The 20279-nt window shown below is 39.9% G+C and overlaps 1 protein-coding gene across 1 annotated transcript in view; it reads right to left on the bottom strand.

The window, feature by feature from the left end:
* Window positions 1-2913: 2913 nt before the first annotated feature.
* The window catches only part of RAB12 (RAB12, member RAS oncogene family), a 49405-nt gene continuing 32039 nt past the window's right edge, over window positions 2914-20279 (bottom strand). Inside the window, exons 3-6 of the mRNA XM_089670984.1 lie at window positions 14580-14718; window positions 9081-9170; window positions 6668-6772; window positions 2914-4190 (exon numbers count right to left, since the gene is read on the bottom strand). Coding sequence (XP_089527110.1) covers window positions 4077-4190; window positions 6668-6772; window positions 9081-9170; window positions 14580-14718 — 448 coding nt within the window. The 3' untranslated portion in view covers window positions 2914-4076. The remainder of the gene's footprint in view (window positions 4191-6667; window positions 6773-9080; window positions 9171-14579; window positions 14719-20279) is intronic.

Genomic DNA, 20279 nt, shown 5'->3' with positions numbered 1-20279 from the left:
GCTGACACTCTCCCCTGTCCCCGTGGTGATTGACAGCCGATGCCGCAAATAGCTGCATGGGTAGGGCGTGTGCCACCTACTCGGCAATGCAAAATCACGTATCTATACGTGATTTTGCGCACCCCTGCCGCCCTGTAGCAGGAAATCTGCTATAGGGCGGTGGGAAAGCGGTTAAATACTCAAATCTACAAAACATGGATTTTAAATTCATCTGTTAAGAAAATATTGAGTGCACTTGCTTTAAAGCTTAACTTCATGTTTACTGTGCCTTCAAACAATAGATGTTCCTGCTGGGTGTGCTGTATAAACATTATGTAGCAACTGCTACATACAGTGCTGTTTTCTGAGAGTTGGATGGTGACTTCCCGTCCTGCTCTGGAAACAAAATTCAGTTGGGCTGACCACTGCTCAGCCATTCAAAGTAAACTTTGTATTCTATGAATAAATTAATAGATTCATCTGATTGGCTTAGGCAAAGATTGTGACATCATCCGCCTGCCTCAGCTAATCAGATGAAGGTTTGTATTCATTCATAGAATGCAAAGCTTCCTATGAATGGTTGCTGCGCAATGCTCAGCCTGAATCGATTTTGTTTTGGGGTGGGACAAGAAGTCCCCATCCCGCTGCAGGAACACAACACTATATAGGGTTTGTAGTTGACACATGCCTAGCAGGTACATCTGTTGGTAATGGAAATATGAGCGGCGTTCAAGTCAAACCGGGACTTTTAATTTTACAAGTATAAAAAAGGATGTCAGCATGGTGGTACTACACGCAGTAGTAAGTGTCAAGTATGTCCAATTACTGATAGGCGGCGCACATGTCACGGGCAGTCCAAAGATCGTTAATAAAGATGGCAGAAAACAGTGTTAGTGCGTGCATGGAACAGTGTGTGGTGATGAAGTTTCTTGTGAACGAAGGCGTAAAACCTGCAGATATCTACAGAAAACTTCAAGCACAGTACAGTGATGAGATGCTCAACTGCAGTAAGACATAAGAATGGTGTAAACTTTTCAAAGATGGCCATATGTCTGTCAGTAACATTCCTGCTCATGGTGGTTCTCAGCCCAAAGTAGTCATTCCTGTGAACATTAAGCGTGTGGAACGCCGGTTCCTGGATAATTGATGTATAACCTGAAATGTGTAATTGTACAAGAGACAAATGTTTCTGTGAGAATGGTGAACACAATGACGATGAAGTGAAGCAGACTGTCCTAAGATGGTACAGGCGTACTGACAAATCTTTCTATGCCAAATCTTTCCAGGCATTAAATCCTAGGATAAGTGTATAAATGTAGCAGGAGAGTATGTCAAAAAATAAATGCAGTTTCCACTCCTTGAAATTTGTTCTTTTGTTATATAAAAGTAAAAGTCCCAGTTTGACTTGAACGCCCCTCGTAGTTTTAAAGGCACAGTAAAGATGGGGTTAGGCTTTAAGCATTTATGCGACAGACTGAGACAGTATAACCAAACAGGTTATGATGAGAAGGGACTAAAGCAGTGGTCTCCAAACTACGGTCCTTTGCTTGCCTTTATCTGGCCCCTGCGGCACTGTTGCTCTCACAGATACAAAGCTCTGTTCCTCCCACAGACACCAACGATGAGGCGCCATGCCTTCCTCTGACACAAACACTACTGCATAGTATTCTCCACTGACATTACCTACTAACATTAACAATGGGGCACTATTCGTCCTACTGACACCAATGATGGGGCACTATTCCTTCCACCAATAAGAGCAATACCATGGGACCCTATTCCTCCTGCTGAAAACAGGTACAAGGTTTCTGTTATTTTTTTAACTCCTATTGACCATCAAGCAATTTTCTCTACTCCCACTGGCAAAAGTTTGGTCCCCCTAAGGTCTGATGGACAGTAATCTGGTCCTTTGTTTAAAATGTTTGAAGACCCCTAGACTAAGAATCAAAGTTCTCACACTAATCCGTGTGCTGCATGGAAAAGCCTTTTTAGAAGACATTTTAGGTATTCATATGCTTCCTGCCATCACATATCCTAAAAGTAAGAGGGTTATTTCTCATTTTAGGACAGTGGGCATGCAAATATTTGTTTTATTGTCCATTAGCCAGATTCATATGCAGAGCCACTGATTTATAGTGCAAACACAGCCCAATATTATAGGGCCATTTAATCCAAACTGCATACAGCCATTTCAAGCTTTTTGGCCATCATCAGTACAATGTATGGGAACCATGGCTTCTACAGAGTAGGGTTTGGGACCCAACAAGACAGTATAACAATACATGTTATGGTGAATAGGGACTAAATCAAAAAGTCCTGAAACTGAATCAGTGTGTAGCACAGTAAAGCACTCTTAGAATAGAAGGCATGTCTCATTCCATCACATATCCCAAGCTACAGACCGATTCTGTTGGAGGGCTTTTTGATTGCTTTCGCACCTTCTCTAAAATACATGGTTATAACTTTCATATTGGGTCCCAAGTCCTACGCCATAGAAGTCACAGTTTCCATACATTGCGCTGATGATGGTTAAAAAGTCTGAAACAGCTGTACGCAGTATGGAATAAATGGCTCTATTACAGACTATATTTGCACTGTACATCAGAGGTTCTGAATGTGCCTCTGGCTGATGGGGCATAAAGCAACGATTTTCATAACCCACCCACTCTCCAGAAATGAAGAATTATGTTATTTTTGCGATATGTGATGGAATGAGACATGTAAATACTTTTTGTTCTAAGAAAAGTTTACTGGACAATGTACCAGACGAAAAATGATCACAACACCAATTTTAGTTGGCAGCAACAGTTTCTGCTGTAAAAAATAAACAAATAAAATAATAAAATATAATAATAATAATATATATTATATATAATTTATATTCCAGGGATGTTTTTAAAACCAAGGCATGAAAAGGACACAGGCATTCATAAATAAAAAAAAAAAAAAGTTTATTTCACTTCATTAGTTAGAAATACAGTCTTGATTCCACAAGGACACATTATCCAAAAGCATTGTCTGCCACGGTTTCCCCATACTGTATTATACAGTGCATTGAAATAGAAGGATATCAAATACAGACTTCACAAAACCAACATGATTAGAAGAAGTGTGCCATTTAGGTGTATGTTATGTCTTTTCACCAAAAAACAAAAAAACCCTCCCATAAAAATTGGCGAGGTCAAATGCGCAGATTAGTAAGTGAATAGAAAAAATACATTATTTTCAGTCCTGTTGTGATCCATTCCTAAGTGGAAAAGCAGTCTTCTTTCAGTCAGTACATCCACATAAGCCCAATATCTGATGTGTGCAGTGAAGTCTCTACAAAATTCATAAACCACATACCTTTTATGCTTGATCAATTAAGCCTTAATACCACACAATGTATCCTGTGCCAAAAGAATAAAAGAAAAGGGGGAAACTGACAGCTCAAAGTGTAAACCACCAAGAGCAAATGCAAAATAGTGGAACAGAAATAGATCCTTCAAACTATTTAAACGTTAATAAATACTTAAAATAAAATAAACTACTGGAACAAACATTAATACTCGTGGCAGATCCAGTAATTCTATAATGCTACAGATTAAAAATAAAAATTGCACTGTATAATAAACTAAATATAATACTGTATATGGAAGCATTTTATGGAGACCTTAAATATTTAAATATTTTGGAGTGATAATACATTTTGCAAAGCACCATATATATGTCTAGAATGAAAGAAAAAAAAAGAAACAAAAGAAAAAGGTTTGGTAGCTGGCAGCCTGATTAAACATCGGAGCAGAAAATGCCATGATTTCAACACTAAATACTACACAACTAGTGGAGCCTGAATTAAAGTGCTTTGCAGGAACCACTGCAGTACAGCGCTTACAATGGGCCAATCCCTTTATTCAGAGGCCATTGACATTAGTGTGCAAACTCCCGACTGTGAGAAAAAGAAACGCTTTCCAAATGCAGACCTATTCTCCATTTGCTGCTTATGTATTTACACACTTTACTGAGTCAGAAGTGCAAAATGGGACCTTCCAAATGATTGTATAACAGAGCACTGGGCTGAGTGTCACTGTGCCACTCTGTTGGGGCACAGAAGAGAATCAGCAGCACCGGACTGGAGGTCGAGGTGGTGGCAGTTCTGGAGGAACTTCGGGCTCTGGCTGCAGAGACAGGATGCTGTTGGAGAGCTCATTCCGCATTATGTCCAGAGGCATCTGAAGGAGATACAGAAGTATAATCATTTGACCCCATCTTGTCATCTAAGTACATCAGCCGAGAAGAAGAAGTTAAAAGCAAAACCTGTAAAACTTCAGCAGAAATAGACTGCCTTCCTGTTGAAAATACACACCATGAGGCAACCATAAAGAAGGCTGTGTGAGCAATGGTGAAAGCTCACATTAAAGCTAGCCTTACATGGCTCAATTTTCTCTGATCTGGCTCACAGTCTAAACAAGAGATATATCAATTGATTCACCCAAACACAATAAAACAGTGCTTAAGGAGAAATCTCCACTGTTGTGATACTATATCCAGTCAGCTGTGCAACCTGCAGCTGTCCAAATATATTGGTGCAGCCAAACAGTGAATGCTGCCGCTGATCGGACGACAATCCTCCACCCAGCCAATAACTTTCAACTGAGTGGAACTTGTAGGGCTCCAACAGCTGATATTGCAGCCAATTCAGCAGGAATCAGCTGAAATTTTGAGATGTCTATGCTCAGCCCTAGACAAAAAAATAGACAATAGGAATCTTTTTTTTGTTTGTTTTAATTAAAATTGTCCACATAATATTGTGTATTTTTTTTATTAGACCACAACCCTTTAACCTCCCCAGTAATACTAAAGCAATAGGAAAGCCACAGGAAAGATAAAAGCCTTGTGGAACAACATACAGAATGACAAAAAAAATATATGCAGCATTTGGATGGGAGACAATTACAAGGTTAGGGTGACTAACCAGAGATTTTAACATTACAATAAACCTGTGCTGAGAGAAATAAGAGTGTTGTCACTGCTAACCTGTCATGTTCCAAAACATCCTTGTGAAGGAGAATCAGCAATGGCAGACTACCTGTTTCTCCCAGCACAGGTAAAAGCAATTATTTCTATAGTGGGAAATCAATGTTTTTTAGCCGGGGAAGGAATTTTGCCATGCACTGTAAGCAGATAACGTAGAAATAAAACAAATACTTTGGTTAGTCTATGTGATATACAATAATAATAGTAAGCAAACTTAAATAAACAAAAATATAAATGTAAAGTCCCATACACCTAAAGTCCAAAATACAGTCCAAAAAAATTCTTGCAATTAATTTCCCAATAGATCTTTTCATCCCGAATCAAAATAGTGGTATACTCCAGAGAATCTTCAAATACCTCAAAGAAAAAGATTTATTAGAGTCCTGAGATTTCACGATTGCTGTGGCACTTTTTGTGTATCTGCATGTGACACGTGTGGCACTTTATTTAATATTTGGGGTGATATACTATGTTGAGATCTTTTTCTTTGAGGTATTTGAAGATTCTCTGGAGTATACCACTATTTTGATTTGGGACGAAAAGATCTATTGGGAAATCACTTGCAAGAATTTTTTTGGACTCTATTTCGGACTTTAGGTGTATGGGACTTTACATTTATATTTTTTTTATTTATTTAAGTTTGCTTACTATTATTATTATTTTTGTACTTCAGGGGAAGGAATGCTAAGTAACTTATTGGGGTTTTGGTAGAGGAATTGAGTGCTAAGTTTTGTATTTGTCTATGTGATATACAGTTGTGCTCATATACTGTATCCATTTTCTATCTTTTTAGAGCAGTAAACTGGGAAATTATTAGCAGTAAAATGATCAATAGGTTTCCAACCCAGCCAATTTATAGCCTCATCTATTAGGAATATTTCAGTTAGATATTAATATAGATATAGATGTGCAATTAATGTCAATCTTCATCAGGGAACATAATAGTGAGGTTGTATAAAGTCCATAACTATAATCATCCACTGCCCTCAAATGCAGTTGGTATCTGGCAAAAGTGTTTTGCAAGTACTGATTTTCTGAATTTGGTATTTACACAAGGTGGTAAGGTATTGGCAGTCAATACTACTTTGTGGGAGACTGACAGGAGTGTCACATGTCCTGCATACAAAAAGTACCACTTTTAAAGAGGCTGTTTTGGGGTGGCTGCTATATAACCTTCTACACTGAAATGTTGCTGCTTGATACAGGTTTGCTTTAGCAAACTGTAGTATCAACACTTTTCACACCGCATGACCATGACCAAAAGGAAAAAAAAAAAACCATGGCCATCAAATGTCTTTAATGCAAAGGGATATCAAAGTTTAAGCCAAAAAAAAAAACTGGCAAAGTGTAAAAGTCATTCCTTATCATTCCACCAATGAATGGAAAATTATTGGCTAAATGACAATTGCATCCTATCTGATACAGTAGATATTTTGGCAGTCCCCAGGACTGGTGGACTAGTGTTACTGATCCTCATCAGCTCACCAGTGAGGGGCTCTAAAATTGTGAAATCTCCTTTAATATAAAAGTATTAGCCTGAAGCATGCAACAATGATACGACCTACAGAAATATGAAACATACCCTACTATAATATAACATACTATGACATGTATGTAACAACAAACATTCTTTATGACTGTCCATTATTCAAAAAAGAAGCAGCAAAAGTACCTTTTTTAATATGTCATCAACCAATTTCAAAAAAATTTCATCTACATTAAAGTTGTCCTTGGCACTTGCTTCACAAAACCGCATGCCAGTAATCTGTTGTGCAAACTACAAGATAAAAACAATTTATTTGAAAGTTAAAATAAACTACAGTGATTCAAGTAAACGATAGGCAGAAGTGGGTAGCTGGCGTACAATGTTCTTATATGAATGGTCTGGGTTAGCCAAATCTACTAGCTGCAATGCACTTCCAGGACTAGCACTAACTTATGCTAGTCTCCAATATAAGGGGTCGGCTCCATATGTAAACATATTGGGGAAGTTAACACAAAGCTTCCTGGGCCATTAAAATGGCACAGGAAATCAGCATGAGTGGTGTGCACCATATTACCAAAGCAGATAGACCTGTTTAGTAAAATAGAAACAAATACAGGTTTCATGCCTAACAAAAGGACCGTATAATTATTCAAGGGGGCAGAAGACTGGACCTGTTTTATGGGATGTGAACGTACTACATGGGTAGAGCCTGCAAACAGAGAGGTAAAGGGTGGGGTATTGGAGGCTGTGGCAGAGTGAGGTGAAGCAAGCAGCTCTAGCTGCTCTCCATGCAGATAGCTGTTAATTAACAAAGAAGATTACACTCCAGTTGTTAACAGCAGGATCTGCTTCGTTTTCTCAGTTTAGAAGAGTTGCACAGGCTTTATTACCTACACCACTCTTTGTTAAAGCCTGAGTTTAGTCAAAAATAAATAAAATACATTACAATAAATGAGATGTGCTCCTTGTGCTGCTGGCTGGTGCTTTAGTTGAAATATCCCATCTTCTGATGCCCCCCCCCCCCCCCCAAGCAAAATTCTGATGTAGCAGCGTTAACAGAGCCAGGGGACCTGTCATATGTGCTCAGCATATCTATGTGCACCCTTTCCCTCCCCCTTTCCATTCATAAAAACTGTACTATCAATGAAAAACTATTTATGATTTGAGGACAGGCAAATGAATGAAAGGTCTGCCTACTCCATGTATAGATAATTTTTCATTCATAGAAGCTTTAGTACAGCTTCTATGAAAGGAGGAGAAGGGCAGAAAGATTGGGCATAGATATGAGTGTATACGACAGGTCTCTTGGGTCTATTAATACCTGTGTACCATTTCTAAGTCATCAGCCAGCAGCACAAGGGACACGTCATTGATTGTAAGTAATGTCTTTGTGCACACTTTTTTTTTTTTTTCTTACTAAACTTAGGCTTTAAAGGATAACCTTTCATAACATGTTACACTCATATTCAGGTTAACGCACCTCCCCCCCCCGCCCGCTTTGACATCTAGCAGGGGATCTTCTCCTCCCCACTAGCCAATTTTTTGAGAAAACGTGGCCGTGCGGGGCTCTGTCATTCCTCTGTGAATGAGAAACTACCAAGTCTCGACAGCCGCTTGTAATTATCAATGAACTACCACGGCGCTGTTCAGCGCCATGGTAATTCATTCAGTCTTGCTGTCAGTACAACTGCTTGCTCGTACATCCTGTATGGGCAAGCAGGTATACCGACAGATTGGCATGGCACCAGCGATCTGCTGCTTTACGGGCTCCTGCAGCAAAAAAATTATAAATGCAAATTTTTTTACCTGCAAAAAAAAATTTACATTTATTATTTTTTTATCAAAAGGTGAACTTATACTTTTATTCTCCAGATTGTCTGACACTTGGATAGTTGAAAAAGTTGACAGGAAGAGAATCACACTGGGACTACAGACACTGGATCAGGACAAGGAGCAATATTTTTCATATCTACTCAACCTAAACATGTTTTCAATTAAAATGGAGGTTTTTGAAATCTACAGTTAAAACTGAACAAATTTATGTCTCCCATTACACGCTAGTGATACAGAGTAGGCTTTGCTGGGCTAGGTTTACATTATAGATCTGCAATTTCCAGCATATTGTTAGTGAAGATGTTCAGGATGGCATGTCCCCACAGATGCTGGCAGAATTAATTAGGAAATAACCTGATTGCTGAAAGGCCTTTTATGTGGACACAGATTCAGCACACAGAGCAAATCTGATTGCAACACAGCCTGTGCACTGCTGTGCCAAGCTTTTCTGGTCTCTTTGGGACATCAAAAGAGAGTTGGGTGCACATTTATAAACTGGCCGGCAGATTTTTTTTTTAGTATTGTATGTCCCAAAAATTGTGTAGTTATCACCCAACATTTGCCTGTCGGTATAAATAAATGATAAAATAATAACTTCTTTCTCTAAACAAAACACAAAATCTGACTGCAGGATGTAGTAATCTACTTGCAGTTTAACATCCAATACAATGAAAAATTGTGGGATCTAATGAAATGCTTAGCATGGATGTGTTTTGTTTAATGACAAGTGTTTTTTTGTTTCATGGGGTTCCTCTGCGCTGTTTACCTTTTCTCCCTGCTGTCGGGTAATTTCCCGGTTGACTTCACAATCCAGCTTATTTCCAACTAAAAGAAGTTCTGCATCTTCAGAGGCATACTGGATGAAACAAAAGAAATTACATTTACTTTTACAATATAATATGAATGGCAGAGGTTAAAAAAATACTTTATTTTTCTGTATAATGGAACAAACACAGACTCTACTGTGCTTTTACGTGATGCCAGATCAGTCTAATATTTTTTTTTCCATCACATTGTCAAAGTGGATCCTCGCTTGATATACTTTTGTGTGGCAACATCAAGAACCATCCCCACATACCAGGACTAGCAGGTGTACTTGCTTTTCAAAGCTGGATTCAGATACTACTTACAAAGAAGTGCTGAAGATTTTGAAATACACAGAAACACAAAGAAGCTCAGGGGTCACATTTTGATTTTAATTTGTGATTACACTTATTTGTAATGTTTACAACCATGGCTTATACCAGAGGTGCTCAACCTGTGGACCGCGGGCCACAGGTGTCCCTCAGAGCCCTCTGATGTGGCCCTCCTCAAACCAGGAAAGTGCATTTCTATTATATCCTGAGGGTTTGATGCGCTTTCAGAATGATATAATAGAAGTCTATGGCAAAGCGCAGATAAGCCGTAGGTGCCCAGTGCAGGTAAACTGCAGTGCATCAGTGTGAACACAGCCTTATAAGGGGCTCAGGGCATTTAGAGTTCGTTTACATTTCTGGTTTGGGGGGGTCGTTAAACCCCATAGTTAAGATGTTTTACCACACCTCCCGCAACCACTAGTGTGGTGTCAGGGATCGCAATGGTGACCCCGCTCCATGCTCCAGGGGGCCCATATGGGCTCCATGTCACATTCTTTTTAACCACTTGCCCTCCTAAGGATTTACCCCCCTTCCTGACCAGAACATTTTTTGCGTTATGGTGCTGCGTTACTTTAACTGACAATTGCGCTGTCATGCAATGCTGCACCCATATGAAATTGACGTCCTTTTTTCCCCACGAATTGAGCTTTCTTTCGGTGGTATTTGATCGCCTGTGCGTTTGTTTTTTGGTGCTTTAAAAAAAAAAAAAAAACCACAAAAAGGCCGACAATTTTGAGAAAAAAAAATATTTTTTACATTTTGCTATTAAACATGTCCAGTTAAAAAAATTTTAAAAAACCAAATTTCATCATAAATTTACGCTAAATTGTGTTCTGCTACATGACTGTGCTAAAAAAAAATCCCAATACATGTGAATTGGTTAACGTGAAAGTTATAGTGTTTACAAATGGCGGTATATATACTGGGATTTTTTTTGTTTCCATTTTTACTAGTAATTGCGGCGATCAGCGACTTATAGTGGGACCACAGCGGACATTCTGACACTCGGGGGAACTGACTTGGTGTCACTGACATCCCCAGTGACACCAATACAGTGATCAGTGCTAAAAAAAAAGAAAAAAAAAAAAAGCATGAGGGGCAATCAAAGGGTTAACTGTGTGCAGGGAGTGTTTTACTAGGGGGTGGTGTGTGTGTGCTTCACTGTAATCACACTGCTGTGAATGTCTGTGCTGTGCACAGCCATCCACAGCAGTGTGCCTGAGCTGACAGGGAGGAGGACTGTTAGTAAACAAAACAGTCCTCCTCCCCGTTGGAGATCCTCGGAAATCACCCGGTGCCAGCGAGTAATTACCAGCCGGAGCCCGGTGATTGATAGCCGTGGGCATGAATGGCGGCGCGGGTAGGGCGCTCCCCCCTACCCGGAAATGCAAAATCACGTATATATATGTGATTTTGCGCACCTGTGCCGCCCTGTAGCAGTATTTCTGCTATAGGGCGGACGGGAAGCAGTTAAACTTGGACAGGAGGGGTGGCATATACGGGACCTGATCCTCTCCATTTTCCTTCTGCGACTACCAGCTTCTTCTATTCATTTAAAATAAAACATTCAAAATCCAGAACCATTTCAATTCAGTGTGGCCCGTGACCGGCTGCCAAATCACTTAAGTGGCCCTTGTTCTTCAAAAGGTTGAGCACCCCTGGCTTATACCATGCAGATATTGCTGCACACTGTATTCAACTCCAATGAATGAAAAACTGGCTTCAGCTCAGATCCCAGCTCATGGGTCACGCCCCTCTGACATGTTTTACCCACGTTGGGATTAATTGTTGAGGACCTCTAAGATTAAGCCGAATGAGGGTAAAACATGTCAGAGAGGCGTGAGCAGTTGGCTGAGATTTGAGCTGAAGCCAGTTTTTCATTCACCTTACGTTGGAGTTGATTAGAGTGTGCAGCAGTATCTGCAGGATATATTACATTTTGGAGTGTGATGTGCTCTGTTTCTGCCAGCACCTGAATATAGAGCGTAAACCTGGGAGACAAACTACGGCACCGATCTGTTAAGGTCTTTACAATCATGGCTACCATAGATACAGGATGGCACCTTTGCTAGGAATTGGAATGACTTTGATGATAATCAGCATAAGTAGCTATGTTACAAGGAACATAGCTGGAAATTAGACTTTAGTACAAACCCTCAAAATACTGCATAAGTTGACCATACACCAGCTGAATTCTATTTGAACATCTTTATGGAAATTCAGAAAAATCGTTTGTCAGAGCAATCAATAGTACCATTATGGACTAGACAAATGTTGCATGAAAATCCTGAAAATTTTTGTCGATTGCCAATGCAATATTTTGAACTCTACTTTCAATTTAGGGAAGCACATGCTCATTAGTATAAGTACAATATTTCCCAAAGAAAAATGACATTACACAGATAAGCAAACATTTAAGGAAGAGGGCTTCATTCTTCTCCCTATTACCCAATTAAAAATTGAACAAACGTTCAGAAATTTTTTTTTCTAAAACAAAATTCTACTGGTGAAAGGCCAGGTATGGCTTGATGTAAATTTGTAACCTGTCCACTCTTCTGATTAAGGCTGGTAGGTGTAAGGGCAGTTGAAAGTATTAAAGTGGTTTTAAAGTCTCACTGTCTGTTCACATACAGTCAGGTCCATAAATATTGGGACATCAACACAATTCTAACATTTTTGGCTCTATACACCACCACAATGGATTTGAAATGAAATGAACAAGATGTGCTTTAACTGCAGACTGTTAGCTTTAATTTGAGGGTATTTACATCCAAATCAGGTGAACTGTGTAGGAATTACAACAGTTTGCATATGTGCCTCCCACTTATTAAGGGACCAAAAGTAATGGGACAGAATAATAATCATAAATCAAACTTTCACTTTTTAATACTTGGTTGCAAATCCTTTGCAGTCAATTACAGCCTGAAGTCTGGAACGCATAGACATCACCAGACGCTGGGTTTCATCCGTGGTGATGCTCTGCCAGGCCTCTACTGCAACTGTCTTCAGTTCCTGCTTGTTCTTGGGGCATTTTCCCTTCAGTTTTGTCTTCAGCAAGTGAAATGCATGCTCAATCAGATTCAGGTCAGGTGATTGACTTGGCCATTGCATAACATTCCACTTCTTTCCCTTAAAAAACTCTTTGGTTGCTTTTGCAGTATGCTTTGGGTCATTGTCCATCTGCACTGTGAAGCGGCGTCCAATGAGTTCTGAAGCATTTGGCATATGAGCAGATAATATTGCCCGAAACACTTCAGAATTCATCCTGCTGCTTTTGTCAGCAGTCACAGCATCAATAAATACAAGAGAACCAGTTCCATTGGCAGCCATACATGCCCACGCCATGACACTACCACCACCATGCTTCACTGATGAGGTGGTATGCTTAGGATCATGAGCAGTTCCTTTCCTTCTCCATACTCTTCTCTTCCATCACTCTGGTACAAGTTGATCTTGGTCTCATCTGTCCATAGGATGTTGTTCCAGAACTGTGAAGGCTTTTTTAGATGATCGTTTGGCAAACTATAATCTGGCCTTCCTGTTTTTGAGGCTCACCAATGGTTTACATCTTGTGGTGAACCCTCTGTATTCACTCTGGTGAAGTCTTTTCTTGATTGTTGACTTTGACACACATACACCTACCTCCTGGAGAGTGTTCTTGATCTGGCCAACTGTTGTGAAGGGTGTTTTCTTCACCAGGAAAATAATTCTTCGGTCATCCACCACAGTTGTTTTCCGTGGTCTTCCGGGTCTTTTGGTGTTGCTGAGCTCACCGGTGCAGTCCTTCTTTTTAAGAATGTTCCAAACAGTTGTTTTGGCCACGCCTAATGTTTTTGCTATCTCTCTGATGGGTTTGTTTTTTCAGCCTAATGATGGCTTGCTTCACTGATAGTGACAGCTCTTTGGATCTCATCTTGAGAGTTGACAGGAACAGATTCCAAATGCAAATAGCACACTTGAAATGAACTCTGAACCTTTTATCTGCTCATTGTAATTGGGATAATAAGGGAATAACACACACCTGGCCATGGAACAGCTGAGAAGCCAATTGTCCCATTACTTTTGGTCCCTTAACAAGTGGGAGGCACATATGCAAACTGTTGTAATTCCTACACCGTTCACCTGATTTGGATGTAAATACCCTCAAATTAAAGCTGACAGTCTGCAGTTAAAGCACATCTTGTGTATTTCATTTCAAATCCATTGTGGCGGTGTATAGAGCCAAAAATGTTAGAATTGTGTCAAAGTCCCAATATTTATGGACCTGACTGTATATGCGGATTGTATGCCCTTTGAACAGCATCCAATCTGCAAGACATGTGAAAAAACATTGCTTCCTATGGTGCCTGTTCACATATGCACTGGTAGTGCGGATTCAGTGCGGTTTAAAAAGAGTCATGTCCGATTTCTGAGCAGTGCGGTCCAGTTCAGGTGCGGATTACAGGCTATTGACTCCTGTCGGAACGGTTTGTAAATCACATGTGTGTGAACAAGATAAGATCCTGAGCTAACCCTGTCTTGAACCTGACACGAACCTTTGAACAAGTACTGTATAAATTAGCTGTGAAACCTGAGCTTCAATCTGCATCGCACATGTGCTCTTGAGGTTTTTTACCTTTATACATTCTATGCCTGAAGGTAAAAAACCTTCTGTGTGTAGTAGCCCCTCCAAACACTTACCTGAGCCCCTTTCTTCATTCAGCGAAGTCACTCCTCATTGGCTGAGGCAGCCAAGGAAGCCATTGGCAGACAGGGAGTGTGTGAGGCCAAGCCACAGCTCTGTGGGTGAATGAGCATGCAGAGCTGCAGATCGGGAATGCACCTGCTCAGGTGCCCCCATAGCAAACTGTTTGCTATGGGGGAACCTAACAGGAGAAAGGGGCCAGGAGCTCCGGGCGGGGGACACATGCAGAGGATCTGGGCTGCTCTGTGTAAAACCACTGCACAGAGCGGGTAAGTATAGACATGTTTGTTACTTTTAAGAAAAAAAAGACTTTAGTATCACTTTAAGAATTTACAAAAATTATTTTCTTGGGTACTGACAAAGAACATTAATTTTAAAATAATCGGAAACATTTTTAGATGTGGGGTATTGGGACACCTTTATCAAATGATTACAAACAACTCACCTTATCAATCATCTTCATCCATTTGGGTAAATCATCAAAGGTTTCTTTCTTGGTAATATCATACACTAATATGATTCCCTTGGCACTTCTGTAATAAGCCGAGGTAATGCTGTTGAATCGCTCTTGGCCAGCTGTGTCCCTACAAAACAAATTAACAGTAGGAATAACAGTACAAATCTCATAAAGGGAAGAGAGATTAGAATTCACAGTCACACCTACTCATGCTGTGCAAGACAAAGCCTAATTGTAAGAGCACACAGCCCAAACAACATGTTGGCACAAAACATCAGAATATGCACTGTAATTACGAAATGGGGCCTATTTTAATGTCAAAATTAGGGACATTTCTATGCATAGTCTGTACTAATTGTTACTAGAAATTCATTTTGGGATTAAGACTTAAAGCAGAACTAAACTCTCTCAGTCAACATTAACTATTTTAATCTACAGTGCATTGAAAAAGTATTCATATCCCTTGAAATTTTCCACAATTTGTCATGTTACAATCAAAAACGTAAATGTATTTTATTGGGATTTTATGTGATAGACCAACACAAAGTGGCACATAATTGTGAAGTGGAAGGAAAATGACAAATGGTTTTCAAACTTTTTTTTACAAATAAATATCTGAAAAGTATGGCATGCATTTGTATTCAGCCCCCTTTACTCTGATACCAGCTAAGTAAAATCTAGTGGAACCAATTGCCTTCAGAAGTCACCTAATTAGTAAATAGAGTCCACCTGTGTGTAATTTATTCTCAGTATAAATACAGCTGTTCTGTGAAGCCTTAAGAGGTTTATTAGAGAACATTAGTGAACAAACAGCATTATGAAGAGCAAGAAACACACCAGACAGGTCAGAAATAAAGTTGTGGAGAAGTTTACAGCAGGGTTAGGTTATAAAAAAAATTTCAAACTTTGAACATCTCACGGAGCACTGTTTAAGCCATCATCCAAAAATGGAAAGAGTATGGCACAACTGCAAACCTACCAAGACATGGCCGTCCACCTAAACTGCCAGGTTGGGCAAGGACAGCATTAATCACAGACGCAGCCAAGAGGTCCATGGTAACTCTGGAGGAGCTGCAGAGATCCACAGCTCAGGTGGGAGAATCTGTCCACTGGACAACTATTAGTTGTGAACTCCACAAATCTGGCCTTTATGGAAGAGTGGCAAGAAGAAAGATTGTTGAAAGAAAGGCATAAGAATTCCCGTTTGCAGTTTGTGAAAAGCCATGTGGGGGGCACAGCAAACATGGAAGAAGATGATCTGGTCAGATGAGACCAAAATTGAAATTTTTGGCCTAAAAGCAAAACGCCATGTGTGGCAGGAAACTAACACTGCACATCACCCTGAACACATCACCCCACTGGGAAACATGGTGGTGACAGCATCATGTGGTGGGAATGCTTTTCTTCAGCAGGGACAGGGAAGCTGGTCAGAGTTGATGGGAAGATGGATGGAGTCAAATACAGGGCAATCTTGGAAGAAAACAAAAGACTTGAGACTGGGGCAGAGATTTACCTTCCAGCAGGATAACGACTCTAGACATACAGCCAGAGCTACAATGGAATGGTTTAGATCACAGCATATTCATGTATTAGAATGGCCCAGTCAAAGTCCAACCCTAAATCCAATTGAGAATCTGTGGCTACATTTGAAAATTGCTGTTCACAGACAGACACTCTCCATACAATCCAGAGCTTGAGCTATTTTGCAAAGAAGTATGGGCAATAACCTCACTCTCTAGATGTGCAAAGCTGGTAGAGACATAGCCAAAAAGACTAGCAGCTGCAATTGCAGTGAAAAGTGGTTCTACAAAGTGTTGACTCAGGGGGGCTGAATACAAATGCACAACACACTTTTTAGATATTTATTTATAAACAATTTTGAAAACCATTTATCATTTTCTTTCCACTTCACAATTATGTGCCACTTTGTATTGGTCCATCACATAAAATAGATTTACATTTTTGGTTGTAACATGACAAAATGTGGAAAATATCAAGGGTTATGAATACTTTTTCAAGGCACTGTAGATGCTGTTAGCATTAGTAAATAGATAGGATGGTATGTTAACCTGTTTTAAACTTGTTTTCACATTTCTTCAGTTTCTTTCTGGTTTTTGGAATAGGCAAGAATGATGTCATACATCCCAGGAGTCTTCAAGGTTTTTCACAAATAAGCACACCCTCCTGCCTGCATGCCTGAGCTAAGGGCAGATAGATTCCAGACAGTAAATGCTACTTGAATCATCTGCCAATACACAAGATGGCTGTGGCAAGAAATGCTAGGGGGTGTTTTTCAAAGTGATTTCTCAACAAAATTAACACAGACATGGATGTCTGAGTTTTCTTTAATTATTAGAAAAATATATTGCGTTTTTGGTTTGTGGTGCTCAGATACAATTAAGTTCTGCTTTAAAGGAACAGTACAAGTCAAATATTGTTTACACAATTTCAGATTTAACGAACTTTGAATAATAAAAATAAATTAAATAGCACTTTTACTTTGCGCTGCTCAGATACAGTATAGTTCCACTTTACATAAGTCCATAAGGGTTTCTGTATGCTGATACACTATATGGCTAAAAGTATGTGGACACCCATTACTTCAAACCATTTGAGTTCAGGTGTTTCCAGTGAACAGAAGGGTTAATGCTACAGAATACAAATATATTTTAGACAATTGTGTACAGCAAACATTGTAACTGTTTCTCCAGGACCATGTGTCCATATACAGGGTGTAACATGTAACATTTTACAATCAGACGGGAACAAGCTTATGATGGTCAGAGGTCAAACTTGTGGCAGCATAGTGTATATACACACATAATGATATATATGCAAGCTAACTTTATGTTTAGTACCACAGTACACTCGTATTTAGGATGTATCATGTATCATGGATAAAATGCTGCAGAAGATGGACATGTAGTCTTCAATGGAGCGTTGGTGATTCACCACAACTGAAGTTCATTGACACTTCCTCCAGCTCTCCAACTGAAAGTCTGTACCCAGCACAGGCAGGGAGCTGCAGGAAGAGTCTTCAGGTGCCTGACATTGCACCCATGATCCACTGATCATGGATGTAATGCTTTGTATGTTCCTGTGAAAATATGTACATTTGTTTTTGTTTTCAGGTTGACTTAGCCTTTAAAATCAGGTGTATCTAGAGTTTGCTTCATCCATCAATGCTGGTATGAAGTATGGTGTTTAAGCCTCCTGTACAGGAGCCTTTCTTTTTGGCAAATCATGGTTACTGCTAGAATACAAAAGGTTTCTTGCACTTCATTTGGTCTTTGTTCAGTATCTGCTAAACTAATAATGTGTCTCGATATCTATTATCAGCCTTTTTCAAGCAAGGTGCCCCGGCAAAATGTCTAAAAATTGTCCAAAACTTGTATACAAGCCAGCAGGTGGAACAAGCCTTTTAGTTATACAAAGCCACAGGTTTTCATTGCACACCATTACAACCTTCTAGGTGCTGGCGACTTGACAACCAATGACCTCAATTGATAAGGAGGATGTCGGTTGCCTGCAAAGCATCCTTGACTGACCCTCACCTGCCCCTCTCCATCAGTGCTGGGGTCACATTAGCTCAGTGATAGAGAAAAACTGAGGGAGAAGAGAAACAATGGAATACTAGTCAGTACCAGTGTGCAAAAGTGTATTTGCTTTGGAAGAATAAATCACCTCTAATGTTGGGTGTCCTACGTGTGTGGATGTTGCTGCGTTATATAGAACTATTCGAATAGTTTTTACATTTTAGAATGGGGTGCCTCAAGAATGTCCATAATTTTGGAGGGTGCCTCAAAATTGTCCATAATTTTAAAGGGTGTCTTGACTGAAAAAAGGTTGAGAAACACTGATCTACATCACCAAGAAGATGAAGGAGCCTGTGCGGTGAGCTGCTTGCAGCATGCAATCACGTCACAATGGATGTATCTGCACACTAATTACAGAAAACATATCGTCGCTGTGGCGCTGTGCACAAATCCTGAATTCAGTGGTAGACGAGACATACAGTAAAGAAGCACGTATGGTGTTACCTTGTGGTGAGCCAGCAGACCTCTTCTCTAGCAAGTGTTGTTACACAACCAGCCATGTGACTACTGCATTCCAGACAAGGACAAACAGATGAGGGACCAAGAGATGGCACAGACATTTTAGCAAGAGCGAACCGATGAAGCCACTGAGAAAGTGTTGGTTTAGTCAGTGGAGGCAAACGAAGCACATGGTGAGATAACAAAATAAACAGTGAGTGGATGAAAGAAGTCAGAAAATGGGAAGCAATACAGTGCCATTAATAACATGGTGCGGTAAACTGAATTAGTCATTGTGTTACTATGAGCTATGTTACAGATGGAAAGCAGGCATATGGTACATAGAATATAATAAAGGAAGAACAGGGCGGCAGCTGCTTTTTCATGCAAACATCCATAGACTGTGAACACCAAGTGCAGACAAATACAAGTAGCAAAAATCTGAGAGATGATGAGAAAAGTACAACACTGCAACTAGGAAAAAAGTAATCACAGCAAGATACCATATCAATTCAGTTTACATGGGTGGTGGGGTATGGTCTCATTCATGTGGGATTTTAGTAGCAGCAATGCAAGAATCCAAACATGGAGATAGCTGAGGCCACTCAGTCTGCACAATGACAGGATGAGAGGCTGCAGCTGTTTGCATGTAATCACATATGGAGCAACTACTTGCGGATAAAGACAGATGACTGTCCCTGGATGCAAACACTTGCAATCAAGATGGTGGCAAGACCACACCAGTGGCAGGATTGCTATGAAGAACACAAGAGAGAAGTGAAATGCCCCTCTGCTTGTTTGTGTTCATCGGCTGGAAGAGTGAGGTGTCGCACTCGCATAAGCAACTTACATTCTGCCAGTGAGGAAACAACACATACAAAGCAGGTGAGCCTTCTCCCAGCATATTCTACTGATCCTGTCACTAGGGGAGTTCTTGTCAGTTTCAGAATCACAAATGTGACATCAATCTGAGCTTATGCAGTTGCAGGTCTCTGCTTACAAATATACAGACTGACTTACTTGGTGGTTTTATAAACCTGTTATTCTGAGTGACAGTTTTAAACTACCAAGCCAATAACAGTTAAAATGGAATTCCAGACAACAAATCCTAAACTTAGTTTCAAATAGGGTAATGGTGAGAACCTCTGCAAGGAGTAGTGCTGGCTCTGGCATCATTGGGGATATTTGCCAAATTCGGGTCCTGCCCCTAGTTTCTCTAATAAAAAGTGGCCAAACTGCTAGATGACTTTTCTTCTAATGAGTAAACAAGCCAAAAGTGTTGTTGAATTCGATAAGGCTACTTTCACACTGATCCATAGCAAAAATGCACTAAAAACAAACAGGCGTTTTGGCCGCATTTTTACAGCATTTTCAGTATGTTTTACACAGGACATAGGACTCAAAAACCACATCAAAAACACAATGAGAGTGTGTTTTTGCCACGTTTTCCATGCATTTCAATGGGGAGGTGTATTTTTTTTTTCACTGCACCACAGCAGCGAGCAGAATTTTGCTAAATGCAGCAGAACTGCAACAGATAAGTGTGAAGAGTTCCATAGGATCGCATGGTTAGAAGCTTTTCTTCAGCTTTTTTAAACACAAAAGTGGAAGAAAAATGGATCAGTGTGAAAGCAGCCTTGGAGCAAATAAAGAT

This window comes from Staurois parvus, unplaced genomic scaffold (assembly GCF_062004578.1).
Source record: "Staurois parvus isolate SC_StPar_1 unplaced genomic scaffold, SC_StPar_1.0 ptg000097l, whole genome shotgun sequence".
Lineage (NCBI taxonomy): Eukaryota > Metazoa > Chordata > Amphibia > Anura > Ranidae > Staurois > Staurois parvus.
The sequence above is the reverse complement of the archived record's forward strand: the minus strand, read 5'-3'. Positions and strand labels throughout refer to the sequence as shown.